Genomic DNA, 24,715 nt, shown 5'->3' with positions numbered 1-24,715 from the left:
TTTCCTGGCATTTTTAGTAATTTCCTTTCAAACTGTTTATCGTATATGTTTCCTTTAATTAAGAACCGGATGATATTTCCATATTAATAAATAAAGCTAAAACTTCCAAAGCAAACACAGGAAAGGTCTATACTATGAAAACCATTGAGTTTTGTTATTCAAAATGCCAGCATTCAGTCTTGAGTAGGAGGGCCAAAGGGGTCAGAGGGTATGCTTGCTAAGCATGTTTATAGCAAAGAATGAGCACAGAGAAGCCGGCTTTGGGTGTGATAGCGAATGTTTCTGTATTTGGCATCTTGTAACACTATAGAAGACTGTTGAAACATTTGTTACCATTTCATGTAATTTGTGTCTGAAGCAGTACATAACTGTATAACTTAAAAAATAGCTAGCCTTTAGGTAAGCTATTAAAGCTAAACAAATACTTTGTAGACAGATGTTTAATATTCTATATCAACACATTCTGTATCATTTACATTGATGTAAATGCTGTACATGGTCATTTTCTTTTTTGTTTGTTTTACAAAACAAACGTTTAATTTGTTTTGAAGTAAATTAAATGACATGTGTGGGATACGACTCATTACCCAACATTCAGATAACAAGCTCATTATTATTACTGTAGCAGTAGTAGTCGTAGTGTTGTTGTTGTTGTTGATGCAAACTTTAAATAACCAGTAGACTATACATATACGGATGCACAAAAGAAACGCAACACTCAGGTCTAATGGATTTAATCAAATAATTCTCTAAAAACATAGATATCAAACAAAATCACAGAAAATATGAACAAAACTACAGATCAAAGAATCATGATAAGTTTTCAATATGAAACGTGACACACTGTAAAAATGAAAACATTACAAAGTTATCGGGTATGACCTCCCTGAGCATTAACACAATCCTGGCAGCGTTGACGCACAGACCTGATCAGCCTCTGGATAGACTGCTGTGGGATGTTCCGCCTCTCTTCCTGTGCAGCTGCAGCCAGCTGGTGAAGTTTGGCTGGTCGCAATTGTCTCCTGTGGATGGCACTGGCGATTTGGTCCCACAGATGTTCTATTGGACTCAGGTCAAGAGAAAAAGCTGGCCACGGCAAGACCTCAACATTGTTTTCTTGAAGTCATGCAATTGTAATCCTAGCACTGTGTGGTCTTGCATTGTCTTGCTGGAAAATCAACACTTCCGGATTGGCTTGCAGGAACGGAAAAACTGTTGCCTCAAGGACTTTGTCAATGTATTGCGAGCAGTAAGGTTGCCCTCAGTCTGCACCAAAGGCGTTCTGTGTTCTTGGTTGGCTTGAACAATGCAACAGTCAGCATAACGCTCACCACGACGACTCCACACACGTTGTCTTCCGTCAGATCTGTCAAGGGCAAAATGGCATTCATCTGTGAATAAAAAACACTCCACTCTCTCAGCTGTCAACATGTTACCCCTAAACGGCCTCCGAGCACGTAAATCATTTTCATGCAGACAGCGAGCTACAGTCATTCTGCTGATGCGTGGGTTATTTCTTCCTGGAATTTCCCGTGCTGTAGCCACTGCAGTCTGAAAACGATTACGCAGATGGATCAGTCGGATGTGACGGTCCTGGGCCGGTGTGGTAACCCTCTGCCTTCCAGGACTTGACCTGTCCCTCACAGAGCCAGTTTCCTGGTTTCTCTGGACTAGTCTGCTGATTGTTGAAGCAGAACATCTAATTCTCCGGGCAACTTCTCTCACAGACGATCTTCATTACTCAAGCGGGACATGGTGGTATCTTTCGCTGTTCTTGCATTAATTAAAATCATGTCTTTTCGAATGGCTATTTATACAGATTCTTAATCAATAATTTTTGGTAATTTTAACTCAATTCAAATACCAAACATTGAGCACCTGCCGTTTTTATGAAATCACATGACTTGAGCTCAGTATTATGTTATCCCAAGGAACAATACTACTCAAACAATCAACAAACTTATCTGCTCACTATTTAAAATGTAAATAACATTATGTATGTGTCCAAAGAGCTATTGATGTAAAACTTAGACTGTTGCATTTTCATTGTGCATCAGTATATATAATCTGCTTCAATATTTGACGTAGTTGTTATATTGCATGAATTTATCTGTAGAAATACTGCATTACATTTTTATTTTTATTTTATTTTTAAACTAAATTGGTAGTTGTTCAATGATAGTAATGTTATGTATTGTATTATAGGGGGGGGGAAGGTCTGGGAACAAGACAAAGGATATGGCTATTTTTTCTGTTGTAAAAGCAGCCATTATCTGAACTTTATGCAACTGCAAACTCGGTCTCTTACATTTTGTATAATGCATCTTACCTTGATATATTAACACCTGTTAAACCATCTTTCTGTTCCAGGCCTTTTTTACACCCCCAAATCTTGTACTTTTTTTTAAATGCTTAAAATTGAATTCATCCAGCAAAGCTATAATTCAATTTAAATGTATGAAAATGTGCCCCCCCCCCCAATAATCTATTATTTATTGGTAACATGTTACAATGAGTTGCATAATTTTAGATGTTTCAAGCCTAAAGGTAAATCTTTCCTGGTAGACTTACAATGACAATTAAGTTGGAGTAGTCAAGCAAGAATGTTACATCAAATGAGTTTTACTAACCTTTATTCGCCCATCTTTAAAAATAACTGACTGCAGCTCATTGATAATACTGGTAGTTGTGAAGGCTACCGATTTTTCTCCACCATTGATTGTAACGGCTGCCTGGAAAATGCCATCCTTAGAAAGTATTCTCCACAAGTCAAACTTTTCTTTATTGGTGGGTGATTTTAGCCGTAAAGTGGCCACAAACACGTATGATGGTGGCAGGCCCTCAGGAAATATGTCTCTAGGATTTAAACACACAAAACAAATATCAAGAAAAGGATATTAATAAAGGTTGAATTTTAGGTTTAAATCGACTTTCCCTTTAAAATACTTCCATAGTGTAAAGGTGCTTTCCCTAGAGCTTTGGTGCATTTTGTTTACAAGGTTTCTGTAGTAAACATTTTTTTGCACATTAATGACATGCAATGGGTTTCAGAAATGGCCCTGCAAGTCAGCACTGTTAGGAGGGAAAAGAAAGAAAGTGAATTCACCTCCAGTGTGTCTCAACTCATCCTCAAAACCGATGTTGGCTGCTGCTTTTCCACCAAAATTGTCACCAAAGTTAATTAGTAGTGTGATGTCCAACCACAAGGCTCTATAGCTACAGCTATGGCCAAAGGTTTTGTATCACCCTGTAGAATTAACTAATTTTGCTTCATAAAGTAAAATGAAACCTGCTGAATAATATTACATTTACATTGTGAATTACATACTGCTTTGTAGTTTTCCATATACTTAAAAAATGTGACATTTTAAAATCTAACATGACATACTGTACTACTGTTATTGCTTATGGCAGACTTATGCAATATAATGTTGTAGTTTCTTTGATTACATGATGTTAAATAAAATATCTAAATTATGTTCATATAGTTAAAAAAAAAAAAAAAGATGTCTGAACCCAGAAATTTTAGGTGATGCTAAACTTTTGGCCATAGCTGTATATTGTAAAATGTGGCTCATTGCTTGGATGCAACAGAAAACTAAAACACAGCTGAAATGCTACAGATACCTGGTATTCTCAGTGATGTCCACATCAGAAGTGAGGAGGAATGCTACCTCTGATGCCAGAGAACCTGGTGCTTTCTGCACTTTCTGGTCGATTTTAAACCCTGACAGCAACTCAAAGCCCTTCTCATCACGTGACGCCACAGGTATCCTTGTAGGACACACCGACTCTGTTGAAGACAATGATCACTATGAAGACAGCCTCATGGGTATAATATGACAAGTGGAATTAAGCTCAGAATTAAGTAAGCTTATCAGCTATCGCCCTACCTGACTGGTGTCAGTCTGATTTGTATGGCTGAATGACATTTTTTTAATAAAGGTTATGTTTATCTTGTGAAGAATGGTTACTAATGATTTATCTAAACAGTTGGCAGCTTTGAGGTACCGTAAAAAACGCTGTATAAATCAATTTTTTTAAGCATGTTTGGGGACCCAAAAAAGTGGGGAGCAACTAATACACCGGTGCGACATATGCGTTGGTGTGTCTAATATTAAACTACTGTACCAGTACCACAAACAATGGGACTACTACAGCCACGGTTACGGCTCACACAAACTTAACTGTCAACAACCCTGTAACAGGGTGAAGGGAGATGTATGGTGGAAAAACTGGCCTCCCGACAGACGGAGGTGCTAGGCAGGCTGATGGACGTGACCTTGACAAGATGGAGCATACAGTAGGTATAGAGTCCGATTGTGGCGGCCATCTTGCGGAGGTCGGATACACAGGTGTATTGAGTTTTATGCAGTTAAGACCGAGATTTCAAATAGTGATTGGTTGCAGCAGATTAATGGGGTGGGTTTTTGTACACTGAACTTGACAACAGTAAAACACGTGTTGCATCACAATCAGAGGCTCTGTCTTTACTAATCACCACACCCCATCACAAACCCGATTATATTTTTTCAGGATAAACGGCATTCAGGTCTGTTGCTAGTTAGAAACACAAAACCACTCTTCTAATTAAAAGTTTTAATTAGTGATCTTTACCATTAGTCATTTTGAATGTTAAACGCAAGCTTTCAGACTCTTGACCTACCTTGTCTCGACCCAGACGCTTGTACGTGTACATGTACATGTAACTGTCCATCTCTATGAATTTCCTTATTCCTACCCTCCCGAGACATTGATTTGTCAACATTCAGACTGAACCAGCCCCTGGGATCAGTAGTAAACAGCTACTGGTCAGAAAGCTGTGTAAACTTATGAAGTCATGTAATCAATGAACTAGATAAAGTAGGACGGTCAGACAAAATGTGAAAACGCTATACAACAGGTTTGAAATTCCGCGTTGTTGGGTTTGCCGAAAAGCATGGCAATTGCAATGCTTAAAGAGAGTTTGGAATTAATTAAAAAACAGTACGTGACTGGAGATGAAACAAAGACAAATGTAAAAGTGTGGTGAAAAAAAAAAACAAGCTGATGACTTTAATTACATACTGTAGCTTGTTTTTCATGTCCGTGCAATGCAGTGGTACACTTGTAAAGTATGTGTATGGTTATGGTTCTGATTAAGAAAACAAAATGAATGTATCATTGTAGAGCTGGAAGTTTACTGCAATTGTACTGCACCGTATGCAACATTAAAATGTTTTATTAGATGGTGCACTGTTAATTATTACTTTTTAAATCCATTCAAGTTTACACTGTTACTACTAGAATTTACAGTCATAATATTATATATATATATATATATATATATATATATATATATATATATATATATATATGTATAGATGTATTTTGACATTGTACCTAAATTGTAAACCCTGGGAATGAATTGTCTGGCTATCCAGTCCGGGGCACTCTGTTCCCTTTACACAGCACCCTCACAGGTCAGGAGGGAAATTTATCACCAATAATCATTATGTCTCTGTCACATATCCCACCGCTCAGAGTGGAGCCGAAGTAACACTCGGCTGAATCTACCTCTCCCATTACTCCCCCCTCCCAGGAAAAATAATCTGCATTTTGGTGTTCTTTCCCTGCACGGTGGATCATATGATACATGAAGGACTGCAATGCCAGATACCACCGAGTTATCCAGGCATTGCTGTCCTTCATTGTACTTAACCACTTGAGTGGGGCGTGGTCTGTGACGAGATTGAATGAATGTCCCAGCAGGTAATATCGTAAAGAATGAGTAGCCCATTTAATGGCCAAACACTCCTTTTTGAACATGGAGTAGTTGCGCTCCCGAGGGAGCATCTTTTTACTGAGGTACATGATAGGATGCTCTACTCTGTCTACCGTTTGGGACAAAACCACACCCAAACCAACATCCGAATCATCAGTTGTGAGGATGAATCTCTTGGTGAAATCTGGTGTGATGAGAGTGGGGGCCTGGCACAGTCTCTGCTTAATAGTATCAAACGCCCCCTGACATTCTCCTGACCACTTAATCAAATTTAGAGCGCTCTTTTTAGTGAGGGCAACTAAGGGATTGACCAGTGTGGCATACTCGAGAGACTGAAGGATGGCTGTAATCCTAGACAAATGCTCTCACCAGGTGGAGCTGTAAATAACCACATTGTCAATATATGCTGCCGCATACTCACGATGTGGGCGTAAGACCTGGTCCATCAGTCTCTGAAAGGCAGTGGGCGCACCGTGTAGCCCAAACGGCATGGTTATGAAATGGAACAGCCCTTCTGGTGTGAAAAATGCAGTTCTCTCTCTAGAACTGCAGTTTAATGGGATCTGCCAGTGTGTAACAACCAGACTTTTAAGACACAAGCCAAGACTAACTGATTTCAAAAACAGATAATTAAAGACTGATTGACAGCAAATAATGGGACCAAAAGTTCGTGGGTAAGAGTGTCATAATCTTCAGTAACCTTTTTATAGTGGCAAAAAACTGTAGAACAGTACAATGTCAATACAAAGGAAGCAAAATATACCTTAAACATTGCTCTAAGAAACCTCATAGCACAATAGAATGCATAGTGTATACACTGATATAAATATTTTGGCAGTGAAACAGCAAGTAATACAGCAAACACTCAAAATGACCCTGTTAACCCTGGGTATTACTGGTAAGAACGATTCTCAAAACAGCTTGAAACACAATGAAGTAGTATTAACAAAAGTTAACCAGTCCATGTAAATTAATGCGGTTATAAAGTTCCTTATTGCAGAAAAAAGACAAATCAAACAAAGTCAATCCAAAAAACAAAGTCAAACGTGCTTCAAAACAAAACAAACTTGCAAAAAACATATTCCAGAGAAAAATAAAGTATCAAAACAAACGCCCATAGTACTATGAAGAAAAAAACAATTGTAATCCAGCATTGTCCAGCACAAAAAAGGAAAAGTTTTAACAGACCGTCTCACCCCTTCCTGCCGTGTGTCCGAGGACCGGCTGCGCGTTGTTCCTGGGACGTAAATCGATCTGTTTTCTTCAGTTTCAAATAATCCATATAAAACGAACGGTATTCCAAAGCTGTATTCGCGACAATTAGCTCAGTGCTACTCCATAAAAAATGTTACATCGTTTCTAGATAAGCTTAAATAATTTAAAAAGCAAAAAAGAAACCGTAACAAAACTGCAAACGACACTCAGCTCTACTTTCAGGCCATCCTCCTCATTTCCCACAATACGCTCTTTATCAATGAAACCCAGGTGGCTTGAATTAAAACAATTACCGTAACTGGCATAATATAAGAGCCTTCACATAGAAAAAAGAAATAAAATGAACCCCGATAAATCCCCCTCAAGCCTGGACAACTAAGCCAAACGGGAGATAGGCTAATAAACAAGGCAGAGATGAACAATTTATTCTAACCTGGCCAGGTATAATCCATTCTAATTAAAGAACAGATAATGATGTATTTTTAACATCATTTATGTGGCGGTCGCCACAAGTGTCCCTTCGTCAGATCCAAAGTGGAGATAAACCTAGCTGTTCCCAGTCTATCGAGAAGTTCGTCGACCCGAGACATGGGGTACGCATCGAACTTGGCAATAGCATTCACCTTATGGAAATCAACGCAGAAGTGGTTGGTGCCGTCGTTTTTGGCCACTATCACAATTGGACTGCACCACTCGCTCCTGGAAGGTTCAAATCACCTCAAGTTCGAGCATCACCCGTACCTCTTTGCTAATTCCACTTTGTCGAATTTCTGGGATCTGGTAAGGTTTCTCTCGCACCATGACACCTGGGGGAGTGATAATAGCATATTCAACAAGGTTAGTTCTAACAAGCAAGTCAGAAAAACATAATTGAACTCCTCAATTAACTTACGCAACTCTTTTTGCTTGTTCCCCCGTGGAAATGGCCCTGGTGCTAGGGGTCTCTAGACAGGAGGCTAAATCATCCTCTACTTCGCCTGGGGCTATAAATAAGGCCTCCCTTGCCTGCCAGGGCTTTAATAAATGTACATGATAAATTCCCCGTTCATTACAGTGATCTGACTGTCTAATTTCATAATTCACCTTTTCTATAGCACGAATCACCTCATATGGCCCCTGCCTTTTTGTACAGAGTTTTGATTCCGACGAGGGAAGAAACAGTATTACTTTGTCTCCTGGTCGAAAAGTTTGAATTCTTGCATTTTGATTGTAATGCTGCTGTTGCCGGTGCTAAACCAATTTGAGATTGTCCTGGGCCAAACGACGGACCAAATCCAGGCGATCTCTAAGTAGGAGCACATGCTGCACTACATTTTTGTATGAGTCTTTGTGCTCTTCCCACCCCTCTCTCAACAGATCGAGGATGCTGCGAGGCTATCTGCCGTTCAAGAGCTCAAAGGGGGATAACCCTGTAGAACTCTGCGGCACGTCTCTCACTGCAATACACTGCCCAGTGTATTTGCTCTTGGTTCACAAATTGTTTCATCATCTGCTTTAGGGTCTGATTAAAGCGTTCCACTAAACCATCTGTCTGTGGATGATAAACAGATGTCCTGATGGGATGTATTTTTAATATTTTGTAAACTTGCTGTAACATGTGTGACAGGATGGCGCAAGGGATGAGCCCCAGAGACAGACTGCAGTTCAAACAAAATACTTTTATTAAATAAAAGACTCAAAATAAACAGGCACGAGGGCCAAACAAAATAAGGCTTCCAGGCTGAGCTTTGCCTTTACTGGACTGCAAAATTTTAAAAAAACAGCACACAAAAAAACCCACCCTTGCTTCCTCAGCTACCTCTCCCTAATGAGGAGCTGAGGCCTCCTTTTATGTCAGGTGGCTGGGTGCTGACTGATTGTTAATGATTCCTACCTGACACAATAAACCTGGGCAGGGAGGAGAATTTAACCCCACCCCTGCCACACGTTAGACAGAAACTTAGTTCCATGATCAGTCAAGATTTCCTTGAGGATCCCTACTCTCGACATAATCTGCAATAGTACTTTGGCTATCGCAGCGGCACTAGTGGACCTCAATGGAACTGCCTCCGGGTATCGCGTTGCATAATCTACCACTACTAATATATGTGTATACCCAGAATCGGAAGGTAGCAAAGGGCATACAATGTCCATTGCAAAGCGTTCAAAGGGGGTGGAAATAATTGGCAGTGGGACCAAAGGGGCAAGGCGCACTCGATCCGGCGCTACTCGCTGGCAGTCTGGGCATGTGGTTACATATTTCAACACTTCCTTATGGAGCCCTACTCAATAAATAGTTTTTCTAGGACAAAAAGTGGGGGAGAATAAATCAGTTATAAAGGGGAAAACCTCACCAATTGGTTCCCCTTTCCCTTTTTCTCCCATGTTTACGTGTGTGACCGGGGTTGCCATTAATTTGATTAATTCTTTATATTCTGGCCAGTTCCGGCCCAGAATTACTGGGTGTGGTAGCCTTTCCACCACCCCGACTAACAGGTGATGTTTTATCGGATCTACCGATAAGTATACTTTTAGTAAGTGGTATTTCGCCGTGTCTCCATGGATACAGGAGATAGCCACCTTACCTTGTGGCTGCCACAACACATCGCCCAAGACAGCAGTTTGAATTAAGGTCTGTGCACACACTGTGTCCACTAATATGTGGGTTTTCACATTCCTTATAATGTCAAGGGACATGTCGCACGTCACACTTCATTGCAGATGGGCATAACAGGGTGGGGTACCCTGGTTGTTGGCACCTGAAACAAATAGAAGGGGCAGAAGGAGCTGAAGTTACGGATCTGCAGTGTGGCAGTGGCAGCAAATCTACCCCAGTTGGGGGCCAACCTTGGCCTCCATTGTGGGGAGGCAAGATTGCCCGATGGGGTCGGTGGTCTGGGAGGTCTCAGTCATAGTCTGGGTGATGCTGTTCCGTGGAGAGGGAGAGTGCAGCAAGCTGGTCTTGGTGGAGACCAGGGAGTCTTTGAAGTCCTCCAACAGTTTTATCGCCTCTTCCAGTGTGGCTGGATTGTAATCCCGTTTTCTGGTCAGGGGTGAGTCAGTGTACCATGTGGTCACACAAACGCTGAACAACCACCCTGGGGCGGATGTCCTGCAGCCTCTGGTACTCCCTGAATTTCACCCAGTGTGTTTCCCCTGTGATGTTCAGGTGGTGGAGAACGGCTTTCTTTATCAAGTTGTATTTGGCGGCATCTTCGTCCGTCATGGCCTGAGAGGCTGCCTGAGCCGCCTTGATCAAGCAGGGCCCTAGCTGGCTTGCCCAGTATTCTGGTGGCCATGACGTGGTGGTTGCTAACCGCTCAAACACGATGAGGTATGCTTCCGGGTCATCCTCCGCCATCATCTTCTGTGCCCTCGTCTTTGGGGCCGACATCACGGGTCACGTTGTTGTGCTCGGCATAATTGCAATCCCAACCCTCTCGATCAGGGCGGTGTATCTCTTCTCTCTCCTTCTCTACTCGATCGCCAGTCTGCTCTCTAGCGCCTCCAACAGCGCTGCCAGTGTAACGTGATCCATCCCATTTTCTGACATCACGTGTGGCAAAGTGGGTTGCAGTGCACACGTGCAGGAGTGATACGGTGATCAATGAACGACAGGCAATGATAAGCCAAAGTGCAACGATGTTTATTTATAATTCTGGTCTGGCGACCACAAATAATAATCCCCGGCAATAAACAGCAATGTGTATGGCACTGTTCTAAACAACAGGTTGCAGTCCCAAATAATAACACAGTCAATTTACACACACAAATGCACACACAATCAAATCCACAACAAGTCCCGCAATTTGCAATTTAATAAGTGAACAATAGTGCAGTGTTGTCCAGGTTTGTGCTGGCCTTAAGCGACAGATCCTGGATTGTGTTTAGCCGTCTAATAATCACAAATCAAGCACAGTATTAGCAACTACAAAACAAACAAACACTCACGATATTATCATGCTCCTTTCCAGTTCGTTCATAATCATAAAAAAGGAACAGATCACCTTGCTACGTCCCCTTATGTACCGTAGCTCCGCCCCCTTTCTAGATGACCAACTTCCTTCTATCCCTGGGAATGAATTATCTGGCCATCCAGTCGAGGGCACTCTGTTCCCTTTACACAGCGCCCTCACAGGTCGGGAGGGAGTATCCTGGGAGAAGAGTCAGCACGGTTTTAGGAAAGGGAGATCGTGTCGAACTAACCTGCTTGATCTTTTTGAGGATGCAACATCAATCATTGCAAAGATTAATTCTCAAACTGAATGCAGTAGGGATTCAAGGAAATGCATGCACATGGATTAGTGGTTAACGTAGGAAACAGAAAGTACTGATTAGAGGAGAAACCTTAAAATGCAGCGTGGTAACCAGTGGTGTACCACAGGGATATAGTAAGCAAACTTGTTAAATTTGCAGACGACACAAAAATAGGAGTGGCAAACACTTTTTAAAAGGCATATCGGCCTCCTTTCTTATGTTCGTATCACCAAAAATCATTCTCTCTCTGTCACAGACCTATACAACGATTTTTACAGTAAATATTTGTTAATGTAATGCCTTTAACTTTTTTTTTTTAACTGAAACAAATTCAGTCAAGAGGTATTTGCTTCAACTTTGTATAGCTTCTAATGAACACCTCTGGTTGTAAGTCACTATACAGAGATATGTGTGAGAGGGCTAAAAGTGCAGACAAGAGTGCAGTCTTTGCTGTAAGAGATCTTAAGGTTTGAAGAATCAGCTTTGACCAAGGTGCTTTAACTACACTTGTTCTAATGATGAAAAGGACTATTAAGCTCATCTCATTTATGTCATGGCCTGAGAGGTTCTATGAAAACTTTACATAAATTATCCAAATTCACATGACTGCAAGCAGCTACACTCAGCTTCGACTTGTATCTCTTTTAGGTATATAGGAATTAAAATTCCTTAAAATTTTTATAAACTGTCATATGTATGCTACAATTTTCATAGATCTAAACTTTGACAGCACAATACATGAATGATAAATAATAATTATGGTGCTGTGTGGGGAATCGCTGCAGTGAGGGGAAAAATAATTGGATATTCTAAATTGGGAAGACAATTGGGGGTAAAATAATTGGGCACACTAGATTTAAAAATGTATATACAAAATAAAAATATATAAATAAATAAATAAAAATACATAATGATTATCAAGAATATCCTGGTATAATAATGCAAGTTTCAGACATCTGCTATTGTTCTATTCTGTTAACACCCTGCTTTCAGTTATAAATGTGGTTGACAGTTAAAGTAGTGATCTTTTTTAACTGCATTTTAAGGCCATGTCTGAATTGATTCTGCATTTCAATAACCTTGGCAAAACTGGACCAAATTACTTTTAAAACATGTATGCTAGATACTCATAATTACTCCAATAAGTTTTAAGTTGTTAGGTATTAATTAAATGGAATAAAATGTGTTAATTACTCAACAAAAAAGAGAAAAATGTAAGCGGAGACTTTTTCTCCTTATCATGCTACACCAATCCCTGCTGGCCATTCGCCCAGTGAGCTCAAAGGTGGACACCTGCAGGGCTAGCCTTTGTCCTCCAGAGGTCAGTAGCTCACTGACATCCACTCTCGAGTTCCTGGGTGAAAAAAGAAGCTTTGGTCGTGGCATCGGGGGATGATCACAGAACTTTCGGGTCTCCTGAGCCATGTGGGGGTTTGCTGAGGTGAGGGAAAAAGCGATTGGGCATTCTAAATTGGAAGAAAATCAAGGGTTAATTTGAGTGTGTCTGTGGTGGAGTGTCCCGCCCCTATTTATTATTTTTTGTATTTTTGTTTGCGGTGCGGATAAAAGCGCAGCATCTTTTGTTATTGTTTTTTATATTTTAAAACCCTGTGAGGACGCGTGGCTGATCAGCTACTGATTATTTAACTAGCTGACAGTCACGCATTCTTACTAAACGCGTGCAGACTGTGGCCGAGGGGTAATAAGATAATTAACCCCTCAGCCAGAGTATAAGAACCTGCAGCTGTTCGTGCTGCGGTGTACAGAGGGTGTACAGAGGAGAGTACAGGGAGCGGAGAGAGCGAGCGAGGAAAGAGAAAACAAATTAAAAAACCAAACAGCTAAACAACCGCTAGAACTTTATTTGTTTGGCCAACACACCTTTTTGTTTTGTTTTGTTGTTTGTTTAAATCTATTGTTTTTGTTTAATTATTTAATAAAATACGCTGACTGCAGTAGCGTTCAGTTTCACCCGCCCATCCATTGTTTTGGTTCAGTTACTTCCTGGTCCGTGACGTCATCACACCTCACCACTGCAAGCCATCCTGCCACAGTGTCCAATTATTATTTATTAAAAATTTTAAATAAAATAAAAAATAAGAAAAAGTAAGTCGCAATTAGTTAAGTAAGCAAAAACCCACAAGACATAGGCCTATCTTACACACGCCTGGGTGTCATAGGCCGAGTGTCTTCAACCACCGAGAAGTGCAGTAAGATATGTTCTGGAGTGGGTTATTGCACTTATAAAATGGCTCTATGTTTATTTTATAAAAAGAAAACAAGAACCAATAACATTTTAAAATGTAAATTAAGTTTTATCTAATGTATCCTTCCACTAGTACGAAATAGTTCCCATAATTTGGGCTTCACGTACTAAAGGACTGCGCCTGTTTTAAGAGCCGTAAACCTGTCGCAAACGAGCTGGAAGTGTTAGGGCACATGTACTAAACATGCGCAATGATATATGCAAGGTTTTAACCCTTTGTGGTCCATTTATTCAGCACCTGTTAGGCACATCAGGTCCAGTTTATTTTCATACATGCTGTTTATTTTACACACGCTGTTTAAAAGTAATTGTATCCATAGTTAAACAGGTTTAAAAGGCACTGCATATCAACAGGACACTCAACTCAGTACTGCATCTCCAGCCCCGCCCCACTCTTTGTTCGCTGTATTTATCACATATCTCTTCATAGTAGTGCATACTGATAAATCATCTCCTGATCACTCATTTTATCACCAAACTCATCAATAATGCTATCCAAGTCATTATTTTATTACTATAACATCCCAAGAAGCTTGGCAAATGTCTGTGATATTCTTTGAGCGCTGGATGCAGAAGCAGCTATCTTGTTTGTTTATGTCCGTGTTATGTCTGGGGTGAAGGAACTATGCGTATTTCTTGTGCGTTGCCAGTTGTGCTCAATGTATTTTTGAGGCGAACACCCAAGTACCTAAAGTCAGGGTGTACTTACAACCCTTGAAAACAAATTTCTGTGATATTTCCTTGTTTCCCCAACACATGTGCCACTATCCCCTCCAGCTGCTATAGGACCATGATCTATTTTGTGTTAATTGTCTAGACTACTAAGTAGGCCAAGTTAAAAATAATAATAGTAATACCCCCCCCCCCCCCCCCCCCCCGCTACAATCATTTAATTTCAATTTAAAATAATCTTTTATTCGCATTGTATGCTTAAATCACTCACCATTGGTTAGTAGTCAATTGTAAAGGTAAGCTTTTCTTGTGAAATTAACACATTAATAGGTATATTAATAGGTATATTTGGTTTAAGGTAATACCTTCTGACAAAAAATCTGCACACCCCTATCAAACATAATATAAATATTTAGGGTAAAAGGCAAAGGTGAGGGCAAAGCTAGGTTGTAAATCATCAACAGATAGTAAAATTCTATTTTTCATGTTAGTGTCGTAAAACATAAGTAGTCAGAATGGTAGGGATGTTTTTCCACTATGGAGTATGACTGTAATTTGTTCAATTTTGTAGTTATCACATCTTCATTATATGGCTGATCATAAATTTGAACCTGACAAGAGTAACTAATCCGAATCTGCAAGATGTAATCCCAGAGTTCACCACTGTGGGATATTTGCCAAACTGGGTTGACTATGTCCAACTAGCAAGGATAATTTCTATATATGGTATTGAGGGTGAATTTAGAGAAAACCTTGACAAATACAAAAGTTTGAGACATGACACTTAATCTATGTTTAGTAGTATCGCAGGTTGAATTCCTGTATCCTATTCACAATATTTAGTTTTTATCTTGTGTTCTTACCTTCACAAAGCTTTTGCTGCATTGCTTCTTTAATCTTGTCAATGGTAGTGTAGTCTTCTGCGTACAACACATAAGTAGAAGACGGCTTGTTAGCAATGGATACCAACTCTGAGTTTGTAATTTCAGACCCGACACCCACAGCAAACATTATGATGTTCTGAGCCTTGGCTTCCACGGAGGAATCCACAACGTCATCCTGGGATCTACCATCAGTGACAACCACGGCAATCTGGTTCTTTGCTGTATTAGTCCTCTGGGATGACGGGAATACATGATTTGTGGCAAATTTGATGGCTCTCCCAGTTTGGGTGTTCCCTCCTAAATATTTAATATTTTCAATGGCTTCAACAAGTTCTTTGCTTGTGTGGTGCTTGCCCAGCGGGATCTCCAGTCTTGGAGTATCACTGTACTGTACAACAGCCACCTGTGTGAACTGGGGCCCTACATCAAAGCTGTTTGTTATGTTAATGAGCCAGCTCTTGGCAGTGTCAAAGTTTGAGTATCCAACACTCCAGGACCCGTCGATGATATAGACTAAATCATTCACCGCCGTCCTGCAACCTGTTGAAACAAAATTCACACAGACCAGAAAATTATGATATGATAGTGTTTTTGTTTGCATGAGGGCACACTAAAGCACTGTAGTAAACAATATTATTATAGACACAGTAATTAGCCGAATAATAGTACCAATAAATAAAATATTTTTGTCTTTTTTATATGGAAAATCAGTCAACAGGCATGTGTGTGTCCAGAGATAGTATGTAGTCAGGGGCTAGCTGCTGGCCCTTGGCTCCTAATTGACTAATTAAGCATGTAATGTATGTGCCACTGTAGAATGAATCTCTAGAAATGTGAAAAAAGGTCTATTACCCTCCATCTCCCAGTGTTTATATATTTTATCAGACAAATATGAATATCCTGTAATATATATATATATATATATATATATATATATATATATATATATATATATATATATACAGTACTGTGCAAGAGTTTTAGGCAGGTGTGAAAAAATGCTGTAAAGTAAGAATGCTTTCAAAAATAGACATGTTAATAGTTTATATTTATCAATTATCACAAAATGCATAGTGAGTGAACAGAAGAAAACATCAAATCAATATTTGGTGTGACCACCCTTTGCCTTCAAAACAGCATCAATTCTTCTAGGTACACTTGCACACAGTTTTTGAAGGAACTCGGCAGGTAGGTTGGCCCAAACATCTTGCAGAACTAACCACAGTTCTTCTGTGGATTCAGGCAGCCTCAGTTGCTTCTCTCTCTTCATGTAATCCCAGACAGACTCGATGATGTTGAGATCAGGGCTCTGTGGGGGCCATACCATCACTTCCAGGACTCCTTGTTCTTCTTTGCTGAAGATAGTTCTTAATGACTTTTGCTGTATGTTTGAGGTCGTTGTCATGCTGCAGAATAAATTTGGGGCCAATCAGATGCCTCTCTGATGGTATTGCATGATGGATAAGTATCTGCCTGTACTTCTCAGCATTGAGGAGACCATTAATTCTGACCAAATCCCCAACTCCATTTGCAGAAATGCAGCCCCAGACTTGCAAGGAACCTCCACCATGCTTCACTGTTGCCTGAAGACACTCATTCGTGAACCGCTCTCCAGCCCTTCGGTGAACAAACTGCCTTCTGCTACAGCCAAATATTTCAAATTTTGACTCATCAGTCCAGAGCACCTGCTGCCATTTTCTGCACCCCAGTTCCTGTGTTTTTTGTGCATAGTTGAGTCGCTTGGCCTTGTTTCCACGTCGGAGGTATGGCTTTTTGGCTGCAAGTCTTCCATGAAGGCCACTTCTGACCAGACTTCTCCGGACAGTAGATGGGTGTACCAGGGTCCCACTGTTTTCTGCCAATTCTGAGCTGATGGCACTGCTGGACATCTTCCGATTGCGAAGGGAAGTAAGCATGATGTGTCTTTCATCTGTTGCAGTAAGTTTCCTTGGCCGACCACTGCGTCTACGGTCCTCAACGTTGCCCGTTTCTTTGTGCTTCTTCAAAAGAGCTTGGACAGCACATCTGGAAACCCCTGTCTGCCTTGAAATTTCTGCCTGGGAGAGACCTTGCTGATGCAGTATAACTACCTTGTGTCTTGTTGCTGTGCTCAGTCTTGCCATGGTGTATGACTTTTGACAGTAAACTGTCTTCAGCAACCTCACCTTGTTAGCTGAGTTTGGCTGTTCCTCACCCAGTTTTATTCCTCCTACACAGCTGTTTCTGTTTCAGTTAATGATTGTGTTTCAACCTACATATTGAATTGATGATCATTAGCATCTGTTTGGTGTAATTGTTTAATCATACACCTGACTATATGCCTACAAAATCCCTGACTTTGCGCAAGTGTACATAGAAGTATTGATGCTGTTTTGAAGGCAAAGGGTGGTCACACCAAATATGGATTTGGCAGCAGTATGGAGTAGTGGTTAGGGCTCTGGACTCTTGACCGGAGGGTTGTGGGTTCAATCCCCAGTGGGGGACACTGCTGTTGTACCCTTGAGCAAGGTACTTTACCTAGATTGCTCCAGTAAAAACCAAACTGTATAAATGGGTAATTGTATGTAATGTGAAATCATGTATAATGTGATATCTTGTAACAATTGTAAGTCGCCCTGGATAAGGGCGTCTGCTAAGAAATAAATAATAATTTGATTTAGATTTTTCTTCTGTTCAATCACTTTGCATTTAGTTAATTGATAAATATAATCTATTAACATGTCTATTTTTGAAAGCATTCTTACTTTACAGCATTTTTTCACACCTGCCTAAAACTTTTGCACAGTACTGTATATATATATATATATATATATATATATACATATATATATATATATATATATATATATATATATATATATATATATATACAGACGTGCTCAAAAAACGAAGAATGCACAATTTTCTCTGAAATAACTTGAAACTGACAAAAGTAATTGGCATCCACCATTGTTTATTCCATATTTAATAGAAATCAGACTTTGCTTTTGATTTTTTATTCAACATAATATTGTAAATAATAAAACAAATGAAAATGGCATGGACAAAAATGATGGGACCGCTAACCTAATATTTTGTTGCACAACCTTTAGAGGCAATCACTGCAATCAAACGTTTTCTGTAGCTCTCAATGAGACTTCTGCACCTGTTAACAGGTAGTTTGGCCCACTCTTCCTGAGCAAACTGCTCCAGCTGTCTCAGGTTTGATGGGTGTCTTCTCCAGACTGCAAGTTTCAGCTCTTTCCATAGATGTTCGATAGGATTCAGATCAGGACTCATAGAAGGCCACTTCAGAATAGTCCAGTGTTTTGTTCTTATCCATTCTTGGGTGCTTTTAGCTGTGTGTTTTGGGTCATTATCCTGTTGGAGGACCCATGACCTGCGACTGATACAGAGCTTTCTGACACTGGGCAGTACGTTTCGCTCCAGAATGCCTTGATAGTCTTGAGATTTCATTGTGCCCTGCACAGATTCAAGGCACCCTGTGCCAGGCGCAGCAAAGCAGCCCCAAAACATAACCGAGCCTCCTCCATGTTTCACTGTAGGTATGGTGTTCTTTTCTTTGAAAGCTTCATTTTTTCGTCTGTGAACATGAGCTGATGTGACTTGCCAAAAAGCTCCAGTTTTGACTCATCTGTCCAAAGGACATTCTCCCAGAAGGATTGTGGCTTGTCAATATGCATTTTAGCAAATTCCAGTCTGAGTTTTTTATATTTTTCTGTCAAAAGTGGAGTCCTCCTGGGTCTTCTTCCATGGAGCCCACTTTCGCTCAAAAAGCGACGGATGGTGCGATCAGAAACTGACGTATCTTCACCTTGGAGTTCAGCTTGTATCTCTTTGGCAGTTATCCTTGGTTCTTTTTCTACCATTCGCACTATCCTTCTGTTCAATCTGGGGTCGATTTTCCTCTTGCGGCCGCGCCCAGGGAGGTTGGCTACAGTTCCATGGACCTTAAACTTCTTAATAATATTTGCAACTGTTGTCACAGGAACATCAAGCTGCTTGGAGATGGTCTTGTAGCCTTTACCTTTACCATGCTTGTCTATTATTTTCTTTCTGATCTCCTCAGACAACTCTCTCCTTTGCTTTCTCTGGTCCATGTTCAGTGTGGTGCAAACAGCACAGTGACTACTTTTCTCCATTTAAATAGGCTGAATGACTGATTACAAGATTGGAGACATGTGTGATACTAATTAAAGAAACTAATTAGTTTGAAATATCACTATAATCCAGTTATTTATTATCTTTTCTAAGGGGTACCAACAAATGTGTCCAGGCCATTTTAGAATATCTTTGTAGAATAAGCAATAATTCATCTCTTTTCACAGCTTCTTAGCTTTATTCTATGACATACCAAAGGCATGCAAGTATACATGATAAAATAGCTTTTAATTTCATCACTTTTCAGGAGGAATGAAGCATTATTTCAATGAGCTGTAAGGGTACCAACAAATTTGAGCACGTCTGTATATACATATATATATATATATATATATATATATATATATATATATATATATATATATATATATATATATATATATATATATAAGCAATAAGACACAAAAGGGCATTACCAGGGATTATTACAACCACACGCTCCATAATTAAGCGATACTCCCCATCAATGATGGCTCTACCATGTGATAGGGACCGTTATGCATCCCGAGCCAAAGGTGCTAACGTAAGTCAAGGTCAACTATCACACGGTAGAGCCATCATCAAGAGGGCACTATCGCTATTATAAAATGATTTTTACCATTGTTTTCTTTTAAAAAAATAAAGAAAAGTAAAAATGTTCTAAGACAATAGTCCCGAACATTTTTTTAAATAAAAAACAAGGATGACATACATATAAAGAGAAAAACAATGAGTTTTTATTTAGTGAATCAATTTTTTTTTTTATTAACTTGTTAGGGCTTAAAACCCCTATTTATAATCTGGACATTGCCTGAGAAATGAATGCAGCAGTTAATGCACAGTCCGTGTACGATGGAGTCTGAACTGCTTGTTATTGGAGCGCTATGTGAGCTGACAGGGAGTGGATTGGCTGGTGCGGTAGACTGGCACAGGATTCACTTGATTGATTGGTTGGTTTTGAGTCTTGTTTGGAGGATCCAGCCGAGGATAGGTGTAGTAGGTGACGATGGTAAATTTACCCACTCCGGTATTGATATGTGCCCAAATAAACAAAATTTGCATAAATAGACAATAGTTTAGATAGTTTGTCATGTTGTCAGTTTAGCTGTAAGCAGGAATTTAATTTTTTTTTAACGGTAATGTTACTTTGAACTACTGTACAAAAAGTGGTCTTACAATAAAAACAAAAATTACTGTTATTTTCTTTATTGACCACAAAAACATATGTCTGTGAAACAAATAAAAACAGAAACAGACTTTTTTTTCTTGCTGCTGATGGAATATACTTAACAAAAGATCTGCATGCACATATTTATTTCTAATATTTAAAAAAAACCTGTAGTTATACTACACTAATGCAAATAAAGAAACAATAATATTGTATTTTTTATTAATCTCCTTGCTATAACAATATAAAGCATCCCGACTCTCTCCGAACACAGAATATTGTATGTATTACAGTACAGTATAACCCTTTGTGGTCCATTTATTAAATGCGCGTCAGGCACGCCAGGTCTAATTTATTTTCACACGCGCAGTTAATTTTAGACGTGCTGTTTAAAAGTATTTTTTTCACAGTCAAACGGGTTTAAATGGCCCTGCATATGAACAAAGCACTCACTAGGCATCTCCAGCCCCGCCCCACCCTTTCGTTCGCTATAGCTTTCACCTATGTAAGAAATAAATAATAATAATAATAATAGTCGTACATACCGATCAATCATCTCCTGATCACTCGTTTTATCACCAAACTCCTCAATAATGCGATCCAAGTCATTATTTTATTACTATAACATCTCAAAAAGGCTCTGCAAATGTCCGTGTTCTCTGTGCGCTGACTCGCAGTCAGCCAGCTTGTTTACTTACGACCGCCCCGTTATCTGATACCAGGGCCATGTATGACTATTCATGAGATACGCCTTTTTTTTTTTTCGACTTGTCTCGGCTCCTGTCGTTCCCACTTGGCAATTGAATGGTTTTCTCGACTTTTTCCGGTGAAAAAAATGACTAAAACCCGTTTTTTGCGTTTCTATAATGATGTCGGACAGGGTCCGACAATGGACCTGATAGGAATAATTGCAATGTCGGACCAGGTCTGACAATGGACTGCAAAGGGATAAAGATTCACCTTCCAAAGATTTGGTTGACAGATAGGTAAGTTGGTAGGTTAGGTTGAGGGGGACTAAGACGGTGCTTAGAAATCCTAAGGATCAAGAATCCAGTCTCTTATTCACTAGCTGCAAACATGCATTGCAAGTGAGTGGATTCAACCGTATTGGTCACATGTTTCTGGCAATTCCCAGGCAGGCTACAATTAGCTATCCCGGCATTTCTATGATCCATTCTGTAGCTACCGCATGCAGTATATTCACAAATGTTAACCTTTAGGTGAGGTTTGGGGGGTGGGAGCTAGGGCTCTTCTAATTTTCTGCTCCTGTCAATCATCATCTACTACCTATTTAAAGCCCTGCATGACAACAATATCAATATCCTGGCCGGAAGCGATCGTATGGCGCTATTTAACATTTACTGCACCTCCATATTTAATACACCCGTGTTCCCTCCTTCTCGCAGGCGCGCTTCAGCAATTGTTCCTGCAGCTCAGCCCCCCCTGAGTCCCAGGAGAGGCAGCCACCACCACCCTCCCTCTCCAGTTATAAGCGCTGCCTCCTCTCCCAGCACAGCAGTTCAAAAACGCAGAGACGCAATCAAAACAGATCCAATCCTTCAGCTTCACAATTACATTTTCGAAGACATGAAATCCCTCATTCACCCCATCGCTGCTTCATTTACTGCAATAAATACATGGCTCAACAACATGGACAAACGGGTTGCAGTGATCGACATTCCTCCAGGCTCAGCATTCATCTCCACCCCGACCGCCGTCTCTTCTTGTCCAGCATTTCCGGTCCCCGCAGCTGACGTGCCCACCTACAACCTGGCAACAGCTGCCCTCAATGTTCCACAGCAAGCTCCTGTTGACAGAAATCACACTCTGGCTCCTCATCTCAGGCGTCAGATCACTGAAGGCAAGGACATAAATTTCGTTTCAATTCTCATTGGTAATTCTGAATGTCGAGATCACTGTACAGTCGACTGTGGGGACCTCACTATCACACTCAAGTCCAGCGACCCCCAGCTGCTCAAAAATCTTACCCTGGGGGAATTTGTACTGGCTTTTTCTGTGTATCGGGACATATTATGCACTGCCTACCCTCATTGCCGCTTGGAGCTGGATTACTATTTATTTTACAGATCTAGCAGTCAGATATGGTGGCATGATGTTTTATGAATACCACAAAGCTTTTGCAGCCAAAGCAGCTTCCATATTAGCGTCAGACAACATCATAATCAACTGGGCTGCCTCTGATCCCGATCTGTTCAATAGAGTCTTCGGTGGGATAAGGGCAAACGCATGCACAGTCTGCGCTTCTACAATACATTCTACTTCCTTGTGCCCTAAGACTACATTACCATCAACCTCCCACAGAACGGCCTCTTCCACTTCACGCCACTTCAGGGACAGGATAGCGGCTCCATTTCCAGCTCCCCATGCAGGCCACGCATCAGCTCCACCTTCTTCTTCCAGGAACACAGATAAATACGGTCGTAACATCAGATTTGCCGCTTGCAAGCAAATCTGTAACAATTTGCTCATTCAAGTTTTGCAGGAATCTCCATATATGCAACTATTGTGGCGACGCCCACTCTCAGCCAGTTTGCCCAGCCGTCCCAAGAAATGAGGTTCAAATCTGCTCACAGTTTTCATCCCAGCTCTGACTGAAGCCCTCAAACATCACCCAGACCAGCTTTTCACAACCTACCTCATCAACAGTCTGCAGTGCGGATATTCTACAGTATCCCAGTATCATCGCATAGTTGCAATAAATTACACTCAGCAACCTCAGACCCTCAATCAGTCAGCACTCTCAGTCTGACCCCCCAACAGAAGCAATCACAAAGCTCAGAACACTATTCTCTGCACTTGGTGTCCCCCTCTCAGAAGAGAAAATCATCGGTCCAGTACATGCTCTGGACATCTTAGGCATCACCCTGGATACAATTAACTTCGAAGCCCACCTCCCTCCTGCTAAACTGAACCGTATTCGATACCTCATCAATCAATTTCAAATTGCAAACTCTACCAGAAAACGCTACCTGCTATCCTTACTGGGCCACTTCAATTATGCAATTCGCATCACTCCCCAGGGTAGAACTTTCATTTCACCACTGTCTCCTCGCTCTCTCTTCTACGGCATCATGCCTGGAGGCTTGGAGAAGCATATTTGCTGATTCCGCCAGCTGATCCCAGCAGCAGCTCCAGTCCCATTGCAGGTCCCACTATTCCAGCACCTGGTGTTCAACTAAACTCAACTCTATCCAAGCTCCTTCAATCTGCCAGAAACTCCATGGCTTCAGCTCTCGCTCCATCCACAACGTCATCTTACACCACAGGCTGGAACTGCTATTCAGTCTTCTGTACTCAAAATCTGATTCTTCCTATTCTGTTCAATCAAGACTCGATCCTCGCTTTCATCGCACAAGAGACTCTCTCAATCTGCCTCCAGGCACAATTAAATCATGCATTAGTGGGATCCAGTATCACTATTGCTTATTGGCAGCTTCTTCCCCTATCTTGCTGTCTATTCCGGCAGTGCGTCTGACACTACGAGGAATCATAAAAAGCATAGCCCCAGCTTCCCCATCGCGGCTACCTATATCTGTGGGAATTTTATTCACTTTTATACAAATCCTTCAAAATGACTGCTTCAATCCTTTCAGCGACCTACTCATGGAGACAATGTGTTTAACTTTCTTCGGATCCCTCAGATGCACAGAGTTCACAGTTCCATCAATCGCCAGTTTTCCTTCCATTGGCATCCGTTCCTGCGACCTCTCACTGGTTCCCGGATCCCACTTCATTCTCCTACTATGCATTTCCAAGACAGATCAGCTCCATCAAGGCCAGTTCATTCAAAGATTAACTCTCCTCTCTGCCCTTATAGCTCCATGTCTAGATAACGCTCACGTAGGAAATCCCTCCTCCCATCAGACCCGCTATTCGTGGATTCTTCCCATTCAGTTGCATTGAGACATTTGTTCTCTTCCCACTTGGCCTCTTTGATCTCCAAGGCAGGCCTCCCGCCCCAGTTCTACACGCCTCACTACTTCAGGATCGGGGCAGCAACATCGGCAGCCAAGGCGAGAATCAACCAGCATCTCATTAAGAGTCTGGGGCGCTGGTCTTCTTCAGCAGTTGGCTTGTACGAGGGGGTTTTTCCTCTCCACTGAGCGAAAGATATAGGTATAGTTATACATACACATAATCCATCCACCTATCTAACCCCCTTTTATTGTTTTCTTGTGTGTTTTTTCCTATGCGTTGGCACATGGTCTTTTTTCTTGTTTGTCGCACGGTTTTGGCGAACTTCTATGGAGCTGCGGGTCCTTCTTTTGGGCGGCAAGTGATCTCATTACCCCTACTTCGGGTCAGGCTACACCACCTCTGCCTTCGGATAAGGGGGGTTCTCATCATAT

General features: G+C 40.9%; 1 protein-coding gene across 1 annotated transcript in view; it reads right to left on the bottom strand.

Moving 5' to 3' along the window:
- Positions 1-24,715, bottom strand: part of LOC131737011 (collagen alpha-1(XXI) chain-like) — a 37,666-nt gene that overhangs the window by 1,308 nt on the left and 11,643 nt on the right. Inside the window, exons 3-5 of the mRNA XM_059023432.1 lie at positions 15,017-15,577; positions 3,628-3,793; positions 2,631-2,856 (exon numbers count right to left, since the gene is read on the bottom strand). Of these exons, the coding sequence (XP_058879415.1) occupies positions 2,631-2,856; positions 3,628-3,793; positions 15,017-15,577 (953 nt within the window). The remainder of the gene's footprint in view (positions 1-2,630; positions 2,857-3,627; positions 3,794-15,016; positions 15,578-24,715) is intronic.

The sequence above is a fragment of the Acipenser ruthenus genome, chromosome 4 (genome assembly GCF_902713425.1).
Source record: "Acipenser ruthenus chromosome 4, fAciRut3.2 maternal haplotype, whole genome shotgun sequence".
Classification (NCBI taxonomy): Eukaryota; Metazoa; Chordata; class Actinopteri; order Acipenseriformes; family Acipenseridae; genus Acipenser; species Acipenser ruthenus.
Note: the sequence above shows the minus strand (reverse complement) of the source record. Positions and strands in the feature narration are given on the sequence as shown.